We start from the raw sequence: 15,670 nt of genomic DNA on the forward strand, positions 1-15,670 counted from the left end.
AATATACTATAAGTAGTTACATAATTATTATTACAGATTAAACAGGTAGGGCGGTACACTAAGGAAGTCATACTTTCCGTAACGTAAGTAGGTATAGGTACTGTAGTTGTACGACATGTTGTTTACCTCAAAATACACGCCTTGACAGTCAATTTATTAATAGGCCGATAATCATAATCACTCGGACGAATTTGAACCGATGTTTTTTCGACCACCGGGTCGACGGCGATCGATTGTCGGATATAATGCCGGCCGCGGGGATGAGATCGAAATGCTGGAGAGCGGCGCGGAGGAGGGTCGAGAACACAAAACGTTAAATGGACGACGTACACACACACATATATATTATATATGTATGTATTTATTATTTTTTATCATCTCATTCTTTTTCCGTCTGCTCCTCGTCCACGTTTAATCCACCGTCGCCCGACATGATCCGGCGAATTATAATCTTTTATTTATTTGTGTGTGTATGATAATATATTTAATATAATAAGCTCATTTTATTCCACGCCATGTCTCACCGTCGTTGACTAGAAAAAATATTTCGTTCGCCTGTGCGTGGTGAACCCACGACGGATAATAATAATAATAATAATAATAAAAAAAATATTCACACAAGCCGCCTCATTGTCGTCCGACCGTATTCTTCTGGGCGTGCCGAAAACATCGTACAACTAACATTATATTATAATATTACGATATATATATATATATTTAGACGATACATTTTAAATCAGTGTTATCGTCACCGAAAGTGTGCGTGTAGATCCATGTATAACGTATAACACATATTTTATAGTAAAATATTATAATGGCGAAATAAATACGTAGTATGTAACTGTTATCCTCCTATACGTAGATATACAAAATACCATTGAGATCCTATTTACTTCCAATCAATGTTATGTTTATTATAATTGTTCAATTTATATATATATATACCATATATATATATATACATGGTGATTCAGCAACCATGCTCAACCAATTTTTTTTTAAAAATGTTATGCAGTTATTCAAAATATGATTTTTGGAATTTTTTGTACTACTTATCCTGTGGAGATACAAAATTAGAAATGATAACCTCTTTTTTCTTCTGTAAATTAATAAGTGGATAATTTTTCTGAAAATGTTGACGAATCAAAATCAAAATTCAAACAAGTATTTTTGTTTTTTTTGTTTTACTTTGAGTACTTACTAAGAATAATGCGGGCTTAGAAGATCTGGGGGATATGTACGGGGTCCAAGTATAATTTATACTAGATCCATTATTACATCTAACAAGTATGTTTGTAAAATAGTTTTTACGAACTTTATTATTATTCTTAATATACCTAATAAACATGAAGGTAACTCCGAAACTCGCTGTTCGGATTTTGAATTAGGTACATCAAAATATTCAAAAAAATAACCCATAGTAAAAGAGTTGTTATCGCCACATGACACTCTTAAAATAGTAAAAAAAATCACAAGAATTTGAAAATATTATGATCTTCGATTACCTATATTAACCTATATTAAGTATATATAAAAGTTCCAAAAATCAAAATTTTAAACAATGCATTATTGAAGTAAAAATTTGGTCGAGCATGCTTAGTCCAATGCTCCCTGTACATTATAATACATTATAATATTATGTATAACGCACACATCAAGCATCGTTTCGGGACTTATAGCAATATTATATAATTTATAGTTTTATCAAGTTTTAACTGTCAAGTGCGTATATGTATCTAATACGAAATCGATATCTTTCCACTTACCTCGTCCGCCGATTGCCGTCTTCTGCAGTACCAGCCAAACCAAAATCCACCATAATCCACGGTCGGTCATCGTGTCCGGTCACTATACGTATATTTTAATACTCGTACAATAGAATATATTATTACCTATGTTGGGTAATGTGGTATAATATTTTTATGGGCGGTGATTCGTAAAATATATATTGAGGCATATTGACTCGTATGATATTAATATGTGGCTGACGCGTCAAAACAAGCGCAACTTCCTTTGGTGCACACTGCACATAACTAATGTATACTTGACGTATAACGCACACATTGTTGTAATATATGCATTTAATGTGAATGCACGAAGAGGAATAATAACATGACACGTGTATGGAAGGGAAAAGAAACGGTGTTTTTAACATACAGTGTTCCAATACAATTTTAGTTATCTTTCAAAGCAATTTTACCATAATATTTTTTTTTGTGTTTTATACATAAATTATTGGATAAAAATTAACAACTACAATTATTTTATCTTATTATTGCTACAAGGAACCAAAATTATGTATATATTACTTATAATATATATATAATTTTTTTAACCCATTGAAACGCATAATATTTTTGGTAATATCGTTATAAGCATATCTAATTTTATAGAATAAATAGTAGTTATAACATTAAGTAAATGGACGGTCATTATTTTTGGTTAAACAAAAAATAAATAATAAATAAATAAATAAAACATAAAAAAAATATACACACGATTAAGTGTTACTTATATAAAATAAAAGTAATACATATGGAACATAACAAACATCACAACCTTTAGCCTTAATGAAAATCAATCACATAAATATAATAATATATACAATTAATATAATACATATAAACGTCGCACCTAGTTTGTAAAATCTTTTTTTTTTAGTGAAGTGGGACTTATTTTTCTTACCTATATACCGTGAATTATACGTTTTCTACACTACACGGATGATCAATAATATTGTGTATACACGTTATGAAATAACTTTTATTTTTGTACAATAGTAGACTGTAAGTTTTCACGAAATGTATAGTTTTTTTTTTCAAAATCGTGAAACATATTTTCATGATATGGACGTCCTATTAGAGTATATACCTACTAGAAGTTGGAACTGTACCTATATTATTTATTAATAACACACGATTATTTTAGGTAGTAAATTAAATTGTTCATACACATTTTATTTAATCAAATTGTTGTAACACATAATAATATGATACAATTGACTATTATACACTAATTTTTTTTATTTTAAATTAAATCACAAATTAAGTGTACAAAATTAAAATCCGTATCACGGATGTAACAAGAATAACCATCCATGATGCGTGAAAAAAGTTTTATTCACGATATGGATACTTTTCACTAAATCGGTGCGATATTTATATATATATATATAATATGTAAACAAAACAAATAAAATAACTTAGAATTTAAAAGTTAACAAGTTTAAATAGCCCTTATATTATTATAAAGTTAAAAATGTATTTACTCTATCGTATAATTGCATAAATTAGCTATATAACTAAGTATGAGAACTAATATGCAGTTATATTATATTTTTGTTTAGTGTTATATCATAGCGATGAAAAATAGGGGTAGCAATAAAGTTAAGTTGCACATTGTTATATTATTATATACTATATTTATGTATAGTAATAATATACACACGGGTATCTAACGTAAAGCTTCGTTTCGTATAAAACATTTTATTATGTATGAATGTATAAAAAAAATTGTCGAGAAAAAAAAGTTTAAAGAATTATATATTGTATTCATCTAGCCGTGTTTGTTGTAGAATGTGCTCGGGTTAGTGCCGCTGTCCAATGTTCAGTTACATCTGTCAGTCAAATGAAGAACAAAAACAAAAAAAAATAAATAAATAAATAAAATAAATAAACGTCGGAATCTGTGTGTAAAAAAAACTTGTACATTACGTACACACAAAAGACAATAAATCTTTTGTTTCTTTTTTTTATTTTCCTTCTTTTTTTCGTAAGACGAAATTTTGCAGTTTGAAATAGAATTGCATTTATAATGAAGTTTCGGTGTTTGGGTTTCTCGGAATCCCGGACGACAACAATATTTTTTTTTCAGAAATTTTTTTCGTACTTACAAAATTATGCGTTTTTTGTATTTTAATCATCAAAACTATCAATATACAATATACAATATGTAATATATATGTATACTGCACTCTCCTATAACTAATCAAAATATTATTGAAATCTCAACCAAAGAATGTTTTCTTATCCTCGATCGTATTTTTCTCATTTACAAGGACAATTTACAATAATATTATACAGGCACAGCAGTCGTAATGCTAGATTATTCGTAACCCGGTATCTGATGAAGGTTTTCATGTTGAAATCATGTTTTCAAAGGATTTAAAAAAATATAGTATCACTTGCGAAATATCAAATATGTTATACATACCTATATAATCGATCATATGTGCAATTTAAGGACTCAGTAATAACTATATAATCAGTTTTTAAACCTAAAAATATATATTTATCAACATTCACGTTGGTAGGTATATATTTTTACATTAAATTATCATATTATACGTATTCATGGAACTTTCAATCACAAAAATAATTTTCAAAAATATTATCATTGCCCTATTTTGTTTAACGAATCAGCTTTATCGACTGTTTAGTACTAGGTAGTAATTTTAAAGAAAACCGCGGAAGACAGCAAAAAGAAAATGCTGAAGAAATATTTTAATATTATAAGTATAGGTATTCACGGTGTAATAAGATATCCGCTGGGAATATTAATAGTTGCTTTATAATAAAGAAAACTACCCAGCATAAATCATAATTACCTACCTATAATTAAAAAATAAATATACTGCCTGTATTGAAATTATCTTTTTATTTTTTTTAATACTTTTTAGATATTATTGGTTCTTGTTACACAGTTTTAGTAAAACGATTCCGTTTGTTACAAGTAATCGTCAGGTAAATTTTTTTAATATAAATTAAAGAATTTACGATTATTTATGGATTATAATTGACTGTTCTTAAACATGTTTTTAATACCGCACATTTTTATTGGATATTTGTGGTTGTAAAATGTCGTGGCTAACACCACGTTTCCGCGATTTACTTACCGATATAACAGCATATTATTGTGTCAACGCGTCACTAGCCGAAATTATTTGTGTCATTTCCAATGGTGTTTTGTTTCTTATTTTGTTTTGAATCTGCAAACAAAAATCCACACCCCCACCGTGTACTGTATACGATCAAACTGCAAAAAACATTAAACAATAATGATCGGTATAATGTCTATTTATAACAAATAAACAATACATCGATAGAATAATGTACCAAGTACATAATGCGCTGTTAATCGTATATTATTATGAAATTTCTTTTTAGTTTACGTAGTCATTTGTGGACAATTTCGATGTGCAAATAAAAATAATTAAACACAGTAGGATGCAATATTAGATTTATAACGAATACATATAAACACCCAGAGGCCAAAAAAAATATTTAATAAAATACGCAATATTTGAATTATTTTGTTCTCGAAAGAAATATATAGGAAGTAAAAAATTAATTTAGTTTTGCAAAGAAAAATATGTTTAAAACAATACATTTTTACTTAAGACTTAAATTGAATTGTACTGATTCTGAGCAAAACGAGGATAATAATGAAAATTCACAATATAATGTTATAATATTATGATGACGTTAGATTAGATTTGTATAAAATATTTGTAGAAGTATTTCAAAAGTATTTCATAATATTATATATCTCTATTCATGTTTGAAAATTTTGATCTCGACTATTGACATTTTTAAATTGCCATTTAACATACTTTGATAGAATGTACCTATAAATTCTTGACGATGGTATTATGTTTGGCAACACTTAATTAAAATGTCAAATACCTATATATAACTTACAATCGTAAAAACGTATAAGCCCGTAATTTGGAAATTAACTATAATTGTTTTACGTGAAAATGTACGCGACTTTTTTTTATAAATGTAAATAGCAAATTTTTATACTATTTACACAACACATAAAAATCAAAAATATTCACTCGTCTCAGAATCGTTTTCCCAATAAGGCGATTTATTATTGATTTCAAATTAAAAATAATAATAATAGTGTGTTTTTTAATATATTTTACTACATTTGCGTTAGGTGGAACGAGGCCATCAAATTAGCGTATAATACACTGTCACAGTTCAAAATATTGTTTAAAATTATATTGCCAACAAATTTGTATGCATTAATAACTGAAGAGTGAAGGTGTATTATAACGCGCTTATCGATATTGTCAACAAATTTCAAAGCTAAGTTTTTGTAAGTTCATGTTATTGTAAAATCCCGTGTTAATAGAAGCGACTAATAATGTAAACCCTAAATTGCGTTAGTAAAAATATATAATTATGTTATTCAAAGCAAAGTAAGAATAATTGTTAATAATCGGTATTTGTTTTTAACTTCTGTTTTTATTTGTTTTTTTTTTGTTTAATAAAATCTTTACCTTTCGTGTGTTTGGGAGCGATTCAAATGACTCGTCCAGTTCATGTGTACAATGTACGTAACAATTGTTGGGATAAATAGTTTTTTTACACATCATTCACCCGCCACTTCCGAAAGAGGGGTAAAAAGCGAAAATAAAACATAATGCAGCGGTTGATCGTTGGCTAAAAAAATTATATAAATTTGTTCCGTTCCTTGGTAACTGTATCACAGTATAACTTGGCAAAGAATATAGGAAGCTTATACCACACAAATGTACCAAAAAAAAGAATTCGTAAAAATAATAATAATATTAATCATAATAATAATAATAATAATATAAAATAATAATAATCAAGCGAAATAAAAAGACTGTTCACCGTTTTTTTTATCAGAATACTGTACAAGTCATTTTATTTACACAATAATGTATTATCAAAAATAAATAATTAATAAAGTATAAATAAATAAATTAAAAAATAATAATTATAATCCGCAAAATGATTCGTGAATTTGTTTCAATTTTACACGTAAGTAAAATTCATATAGGAGTTGTGACTAGATGTAAGTGATCCAAAATAATAATTATAATAATAATAATAATAATAATAAAAATAAATAATTTTTGATAAAAAAAAAAAAAAATGATATATAATATACAAATGGTATATTATGTACATACAAAAATTACTTTGATTATAACACTTTCGGCCCAGAAAAAAATTTACTAAATTTAAAAAAAAATCTTTGGTAAAAATTTTGAATAAATTTCGATAATTTAAAAAAAAAATAATATATATATATTTATATATATAATATGTATATATTAAATTAAATTTGCAAATATAATATAAACCTAACAATAATAGGATCCGGACAAGCCTAGTTTACAGAAATAAGTCAAAGACGGGGCATACATACTGCTTTTGTTAACAATGTCTTTGTTCTCACACCGTTGACCCTTGAAGCCTTCGGCGCACCTGAAATTTGAAAAGCGCTGTTTTTATTTTAGTTTAAGACTTGATTTTTGAAAGTCCAACGAAATAAAATTACTTATATCATTACAATATATTATTGTAAGTCTATTTACCTATTGGCTATTACCTATACAATTTTATACTATAAACCTTGTATGGTACAGATATATTTTACCATGTAAATAAAATATCATGTTCAATAAATAATGTATAATATATTCTACTTACTGGCAAACGAGCTCTCCGATGGTTTCGTAGAACGTACAAGTGCCCCCGTTCAGACAATATACGAGATCTGCTGGACAGGGACCGCCGACCAACGGCCACAGGGCTGTCGCTGCAAAACGAACGAAATACATAGTATATAATAACGCAATCATAAAATAAGTAACGGGAAAACCAATTGCATTGCATTTTTATGTGCAGCGTGGCAATTTTATGCTGTAAACATCTGCTGCTGCGTCGTACATAATATTATGCTTTTGAAACTAACATTTTGGCAAAACGCACTTTTACCGTGACACACTTTTCTATGTTATACAATTTGTCAACGAGTTAAAACGGATTTTTATTGCATCAAAAGCGTCCTGATTATAGAATTTCATATTATGGAACGATTCCGAATTAAAATTGATATAAACGTTTTTTTGTTTTTTCTTCCTACGAGTTATAATATAATATTATATTATATTATTCAATGTGAAACTGGAAACAATAGAGTTTTCGTTTAATTATTCAATAAACACTTTTCTAGGCAGAAGGAACGTGTTCCAAAATATCTGAGTAAGTATGTGATATAATACTATTTACGTATCCCAGACAGCATTTTGTAATGATAATATTATAATAGTATTATAATAACGTTATACTAATATTATTCGTTATTACAATGTTATAATAATATTATTAATCAAAAAATTGCTGTCTGGGATTTAGTGTTTTTATAGTATTCTTATATTTACTACTATCGATCAAAAATTGAACATTGGTGATTCAAAAAGTAATTTTCAATTATTACTTTGCGTAAGATAAACCATCAAATTATGTACCTATATTGAAGAAATTAGGAAATTCAAGTTATCGTGGTTCTAAACAATAGCTTAGCAAAGTACTGTTTATAGACTCGGTATCCGATATTTAAAAATATGATACTATAGTTACATTTACATGAAAGTTTTTAAACACATATTTTATCCATAAAAGTGTTTACAGAAATAAATATTTACAACACGCGTAACTGCGTAAGTAAACGCGTCGTTATAAGATAGTTAGTACCTATACGCATTCGTCACTTTCATATTTTACGTTGTCAGAAAATCCTATAAAATTACTACGCCAAACGGGGGTAGTATATCTATTTGAGTTTAAATTTTTATTATGTTTACTAATGACAATCGTTAAGATTTATTGGAATGTAGAAAATATATATAATTGGGTCGTACCAAACATAAGTTAAAATGTTCATAGTCAACAAAGATAATTAATATAATATTATACAAGGTACACTAAATAAGTCAATCGATAGTGCCACGCGTTTCTTACGGCGAATAATGTATTTATATTTTATACCTACTCGTATATCGGTACTATAATATAGGAAGTAGTGGAGTGTGTCTGGATTAAAAGGCTGTTCTGATTCGCAAAACAGTAGGTATAATATTGTATATACCTAGTTGATGTTACGAAAAAAAACCTAAGTAGAAAAAATACGCAGAAATTCGCAATAACGAATAATGTATTATTATTATTATAACGCGTGTAATAATCGTACACATGGGGTCAATAGCCAGTGGGTCATAAGGATTATTTTTGCTTGTAGCGCAAACAAAATATATTGATATTTTTAAACAGTAAAATATCACCCGATAAATAAAATAAAATTATTAATAGTTACCATATTATACTATGTGGCTACTAAAATAAGTGTAATTTATCGCAGGCACTACTAGGTATAGCGTGAAGTATAAACTGTAATTTATTCATTGCCTACTTATCGGTGGCTATAATCACGTTGGCATTTTTATTTTTATATCTACCTACTTTAATTTTTTTAATAATAACAACAACGTCGATGTTGACAACGACAATTTATGATGATTGTATATAGTTTATAATAATCGGTACTTTATACCAACGGAAAATAAAATAATAATAATTAGCGACTTCGTGTGTCGCGGTCCGTACACTCAACTGCGGAAATGCTATGAGTGTACGTATCGGCGGCCGGTGTAGCTACTTGCTAGCTCCCGGATGGGTGACCACCCGAGATTTTTAGCTACAAATACTTGCCACACATACAAAACGTGTTTCAACCAACCATTCCCAACCGTTCCTCTCCCCTACAAACAAAATAAACAGCTAAAGGACATAGTTGCTGGGCTTAAGCTCAATAAAAAATAAATAATAATAATTAATAATTAATAGTTGTCCCAAAATCATATTACTTATAACATATTATTATAGTACTTTTTTGTCCTTATATTTCACATTCTTAATTTTGTATTTTGTAACATAATTTTGTATTCATAATAATAATTTTTTGGTCTACTGGTATAAACAAAATTGTATCGGTACTTCTATTTTAAATTAATAATATTCGTTGACAAATGTTTAAATCAATATAAATCATCATGCGCAATTTATAAACGATTATTCATTACGATTTCTTTATCCCTAAAACCTTAATACATATATTAAACGAAACAAAATATTATATAGGTACCTTCAATTTTCGTATTGAATATATATGATTAGGCAATAACTCATTGTTGAAAACTAAAGTATTTTAATCATCTATTACATTATACGTCATAATATAGTATCTACAATCTACATGAATACTTATTATTTTATATTATAAGTTCTCGTTGACATGGAAGAATTACAAATACAAGTTCTGCGTAAGATTAGTTTTAAATCATTGAAATTATTTAGAACTGAAAGATACTCTTAAGTAACAGCGCATGTGTTGTACATAAATTGTATATTCACATGGCTATAAGTCAAAACGAAAATTAGACAATATTTATTGGTTTGACAAAAGAATAATATTCTGTTATTTGACAGCGGTCGATGAAACAATTACATCTTAGATACCAATAATAGCGTTTTCATTTATAAATTAACTATAGTTGTAAATTGTAACACCATATGTGGAATTACACGTTCACTAAAATATACCAAAGTAAATACCTATATCAAAGTCGATACAATGATAGCATATTATATACTAAATGTCTAAATGGAATCTAAAATATGATTAGGTTGTTGTTTAAATATATGGCATAATATATATCGATATTATTGTACTACGTACAGAATGATGTTTCATAGGCATTTGAAATTGTAAGGTCCAAGATTATGATTGTTATTTATAAATTAATGTGCGCGTATTTTAATCATTACCCACGTACCTACCTACTTATATTTAATATTTTAGATAAATGTGTAGCTATAAATAGAAGAAAAAAGATTTAAAATTTGTTTCATCAAACACAACCATTACACCTGTATAATAATAGGTACTATATATTGTGTGGCACGCCGAAGAGGGTGGTTCCGGGTCTAGACCCCCCACCTTGCAGATTAGTGCCTACTTTGTTCGGTAATAAGAAAAATTTAAATTAACTTTTTTTTATTTTACGAACCTATACGGTAATAAATAATTGCTATAATGTTTTATCATCATTTATATATTAAGATATTAAAATGCAAATTAATGATAAAAAACATTAATGAAAATAAATTATTTATATTATTTATATTATATTTCTTAATTGAACCCGCAACAGAAAACATCTCGTCACTGATTATCAATCACTATATTAAAGCTAGGTACCACTATTACTAAAGTTGTAGCAGCTATTGGTTAACATGGTCGGAGAAAATCTAAGCCAAATTGCTTTTTTCAGTGTTTATACAATCAAGAACTTGTATCATCGAATCGTGTTGTCTAAAATTGTGTATTCCGCTCACCTAAAAGTCGTTTCACGTGGATTTTTTCACTGACAGACGCCCTCGCAGTTTAGCTCGCACAGCAAGATGTTTTATTTGACGCGATTTTGAAACTAATGACGAGATTCATGACGATTTCGAAAAGTCTATTTATCGTTGGTACACACTTACGGAATTTGAGAAAAGGATTAAGTTGTTCGGGCACATAATAGTAATAATAATAATAACTAACAAGTAACAGCGATATTACACCGAGTTCGATCAACACTTCTCCCCTTCACCCACCCGTAACCTATGGCACGCGGTCTTCGTCGTGTGCGTGCACTGAAAACCCATTGGTTTTGGGCGTTTTTCGTGCACGCCGGTCTGTAATTATAATGTCCGCGCGTTGCCCACGTCGTCGTTTCGCGGCGATTTTACTCGTTTCGAAAGTATCGCATTATCGCGACGTCTCCGGACGATATCGGGAACTGAAACAGCCAATAGGGTCTGTTATTAGAGCCGACTGCCGAACGAAATGTCGTCGTAATTGGACGTCTGTACGAGATATAATGTATGTTATAATATTATGTTATTATAATAATATTTGCCGACAAAACAATCATATTATTATCCTAACCCGAAAAAATGTCTAGTAATAATTTATATGGGAGTAGGTACGAAATGTTTTATTTCCATTAGAAAACCGGTTGTGAGGCTTATAAGCACGTCATATAATATAATATGATTGATTATAGTCAGGTGATTTTATCTACAAACAAGAGGATGACTACTGAGGTCTTATTTATTTCCTATAATTTATTTACAACTCGTGCGTATATTTACGTTTTTAGTATGATAATATTAATAATTAATATTATGTAAACATAAATAAGCTGATTTTTTTTCGACGCACAACACTCCGCTGGTGTCTAATAATATAATGTATAAAATATATTAATCTCAAAGATAACTAATTACTTAAAACGTTTAAATTTTTTTAAAACCTTTATTACTTAACTAATTATTTAATTATATAATTAACCTAATTACTGAACTAGATTAATTGTCGATTGTAATAAGTCAGATTTTTTCAGTAAGTTTATTCAATCTAAAATTGTAGATGAAAATATTTTTTGTTTAACCACGCTGACAATAGACGCTAGGGCTAGACAATAATTATAAATTAAAGTAAACAAATAAATGAGTTGCCGGTAGACACAAATATATAATTGGCCTAAACAATTGCAGTGTCAGAAAAAATAGTAGGATACATTTATAAATAAAATTGTTATATATTAAAAAATATGAAAGTTGCTCAATCACTATATTATTATAACTCAAGTGGTGGTGATTAAAAATCCTAATGAATTTAACTTCTTTTAACTTCTTTTGACTTGTGAAGTTAAAAGATAGTTAACTTTTTCCCATATTATTAACTTTAAATGTTTAGAGTTAAATATATTATAATCCATCTTTTAATTTAAAGTTTAAGGTTCTGAACGATTCAAGGTTCAACTTAACCTAACTTGCCCACCTTTGAATATTCCGTTGTAATGAGTATGTAATACCGATCTGTTCAATTAGGTAAATGTATAATATTAATTTTTTTTTTAGTAATTTTTTACAGTTTATATTTTATAATATTAATCAAAAATCATTTAAAATTAAGTGCAGTTCAAATTAAAAAAAAATGTTTATAACTTTGTCTACACCACACAATTTTACAATAATTATACACTGTCAAATCTTTCAGTACGAACATTTTTGATTTTTAATATTATATAAGGGCTGTTAAATTAAGTATAATATACCTATAGTATGATATCGCGGTACAAAAAAATAATACCGCAAAGCTTACGCCGCACGTATACGAACGCACAACATAATATTATTATTTATTACGATCACAAAATCACAAGAATTTAATAATATTAATAACATTATTATAAATGTGAGGTATAGTTACTACAACACGCTGTACACCGGTCCGGTGCGGTGGGGTGTGCGCCCGCGCGTTCTAAACGGTTCTAAAAACCGGGCGCCCGCCACAGCCGACACAGCCGCCGCCGCCGCCGTCTCTGCTCAGCACGCAAACAGCCCGAGGATAACCCAATTACCGTCGCACGCCGACCGCCGCCGCCGCCTTTCTGATGGATTGTTTACATTATTGAATCTCGCCTGTATGTCTGCCGTCGCGCCGGGCCAACCGCCACCGTCGCACTCACGCACACGCGCGCGCGCGATTCACACAGCCACGCACACGCACGCAAGAAGTCCGTCTACAGTCCGCGACGACTCATCCCCCACTCCGCGCAGGACTTTTTTTACGATATTTTTTTTTGTTACATTGATGCGTTCGTTTGTATACCTATAAATTTTTTTTTAATTTTTCGGTCCGGACACGTTTATTTTTTAATTCTTTATGATTTGATGATATTAAAGTAATAAAATAAAATCACAAGTATACATAATATCCAGAATGGTAAACCGAGCACGCTCACCCCCATTTTTTCTACAAAAGCGGCCATCAAAATCTCGTTTTTGGAATTTTTAAATATATCTACTTAGGTATATTATTAAGACTTTATTTTCAAATTGTTGAGATTTTTTGTTCTAGCTACTTAAGGAGCAGTATCCTGTGCCGATACAAACTTCTATTTTGCAAATGAGACCCCTATTTTTTACTGTATATATAAAAATATAGAGGAATATATTTTTGAAATTTGTTGAGTGTTGACGTATCCAAATCGAAATTAGTAATAATTTTAGAATAGTAAAAATTCCAAAAATCAGAATTAGAATAAATTTATTACCTATTAAAGGAAAAATTATGAGTTCGAAATCCGTAAGCACCCGGTAAATCACCACTGCACTGAATTTCCCTGCATATTTTTACACTAATATAGTACGTCCCAAGTGTTTATTATTTCGGCGAACGATGGTTTCAATTTTTTATAGTGCACTGATCAATGGTTTACCAGCTCATTGCATGAAAAGTCAACGTGTGACCATTTTTTGGCGCGGGTTCATAAAGATTGAGGTTTTTGTTTATTTTGTATTTCTAAGAAAAACTAATCGGTACTTTACGAGTATATGGTACATAAAATAATATAATCAACATAGAATATAATATCGCATCAGGTATTCGGGTGTATGCAATTATACGAAATAATTTGGTATATTTTCATAAATTATAAATGTTATTATTATAATATTTTATAATGCTATGTTCGGTGATTGGGTAAGCCGAATCGAAATCGTCTACGATTAACATAATATAATATTAAGGAGTTTGGCCGACGACGTTGTACGTTGTGCGTACCTATGTTAGCTATTATATTATATAGTACCGGTTGGACGAATTGTTTGATTGTAATTTTATCGAAATTCACGGCATAAACATATAATACAGTCTGATATTATAATAACACCGGATCTATGAGAAAGCGGCGTGCGAGTAACGAGTAACAACGACGTCGCAACGTCGACGACATTAATACAATTATTACGATGGAACAAATTGGTTCAGGCTCGGTTCCGAGGACGGTAAAGTAAAATATATATGTATATATTTAAACGACGTCGCCGCCGTGTAATCACAAAGAATTCCCACACATAAATTTAATCATAAAGTTAATTAGTGGTTTGCAACCCTTTTCGAATGAGACGTTACAAATACTACGTCCAATATTAACGGGTGAAGACGACCGTCGGTCGCTATATTTATATATATAATATATTATATATATACTATATACCCACATATATAGACCAGGTCGGATTCCGCTCGAGGAGGTATAAATAAGGACCCAATCGCATACTATTTATAACGATGGGGCTTAACGGGTCTCGGTGGTCGGAGTTTAAACACGAAAACATTACTGGCGTGGCTGCTGAAGAATATCGAAGTATCGTCGCAGGTATAGGTGTATTTGTATATAAATTATAAGCATAATATATTATTATCGTACATATCTTGAAATAAAATCTATTTCCATTACGCGTTGATATTTATATAGGACCAGTAGACTGAGGTTGGATAGTATATTATAAACTATTCAATACCGATATAAAACTGTCTATACGTCATAGAGTTGATACAACCTAAACACCCCATAGGTAGTTACATTTTTGTTAAAGATCCTTATTAAATTATAAGTTATCTTATAATATTAGTTTCTTTAACCCCTATGTTATAAAAGTATCGAAATGCGAAGCAGTATTATAAAAGAGCGATATTTATAATTTTTGATTGAAACAACAACTTTTTAAAATATAAGAATTGCGGTAAGTTTAAAATCCCTACAATATTATATTATAATATATTATATTTCGTATGAAAAGTGTGCAGTACGAAAATATTTAGTTATTTTACTCTCAGAGTGTCTACAAATTTGATATATATTCCTGCACAGGCTCAATATAGTTTTTCAAAGTTGACATCTGTAAACAGTTCTAGAAGCTATACAGTTGAGACTGTATATATACAT

At 29.2% G+C, this 15,670-nt stretch overlaps 1 protein-coding gene across 5 annotated transcripts in view; it reads right to left on the reverse strand.

Annotated features, from left to right (window-relative positions):
• Positions 1-2,175: 2,175 nt before the first annotated feature.
• LOC132938341 (protein vein) overlaps positions 2,176-15,670 on the reverse strand; it is a 64,993-nt gene continuing 51,498 nt past the window's right edge. Inside the window, exons 4-8 of one of the 5 annotated variants that reach the window (XR_009663900.1) lie at positions 7,473-7,581; positions 7,189-7,247; positions 6,290-6,452; positions 4,895-4,987; positions 2,176-3,616 (exon numbers count right to left, since the gene is read on the reverse strand). Coding sequence is in view for 2 of the 5 variants with exons in the window: in XM_061005121.1 (XP_060861104.1) it covers positions 7,124-7,247; positions 7,473-7,581 (233 nt within the window). In the remaining 3 variants the exon portion in view is untranslated. Of the gene's footprint in view, positions 3,617-4,894; positions 5,035-6,289; positions 6,453-6,743; positions 7,248-7,472; positions 7,582-15,670 lie in introns of those variants that run through there. The other 4 variants (XR_009663899.1, XR_009663901.1, XM_061005122.1 and 1 more) reach the window with 4 other exon arrangements.

This window comes from Metopolophium dirhodum, chromosome 2 (assembly GCF_019925205.1).
Source record: "Metopolophium dirhodum isolate CAU chromosome 2, ASM1992520v1, whole genome shotgun sequence".
Taxonomy (NCBI): domain Eukaryota; kingdom Metazoa; phylum Arthropoda; class Insecta; order Hemiptera; family Aphididae; genus Metopolophium; species Metopolophium dirhodum.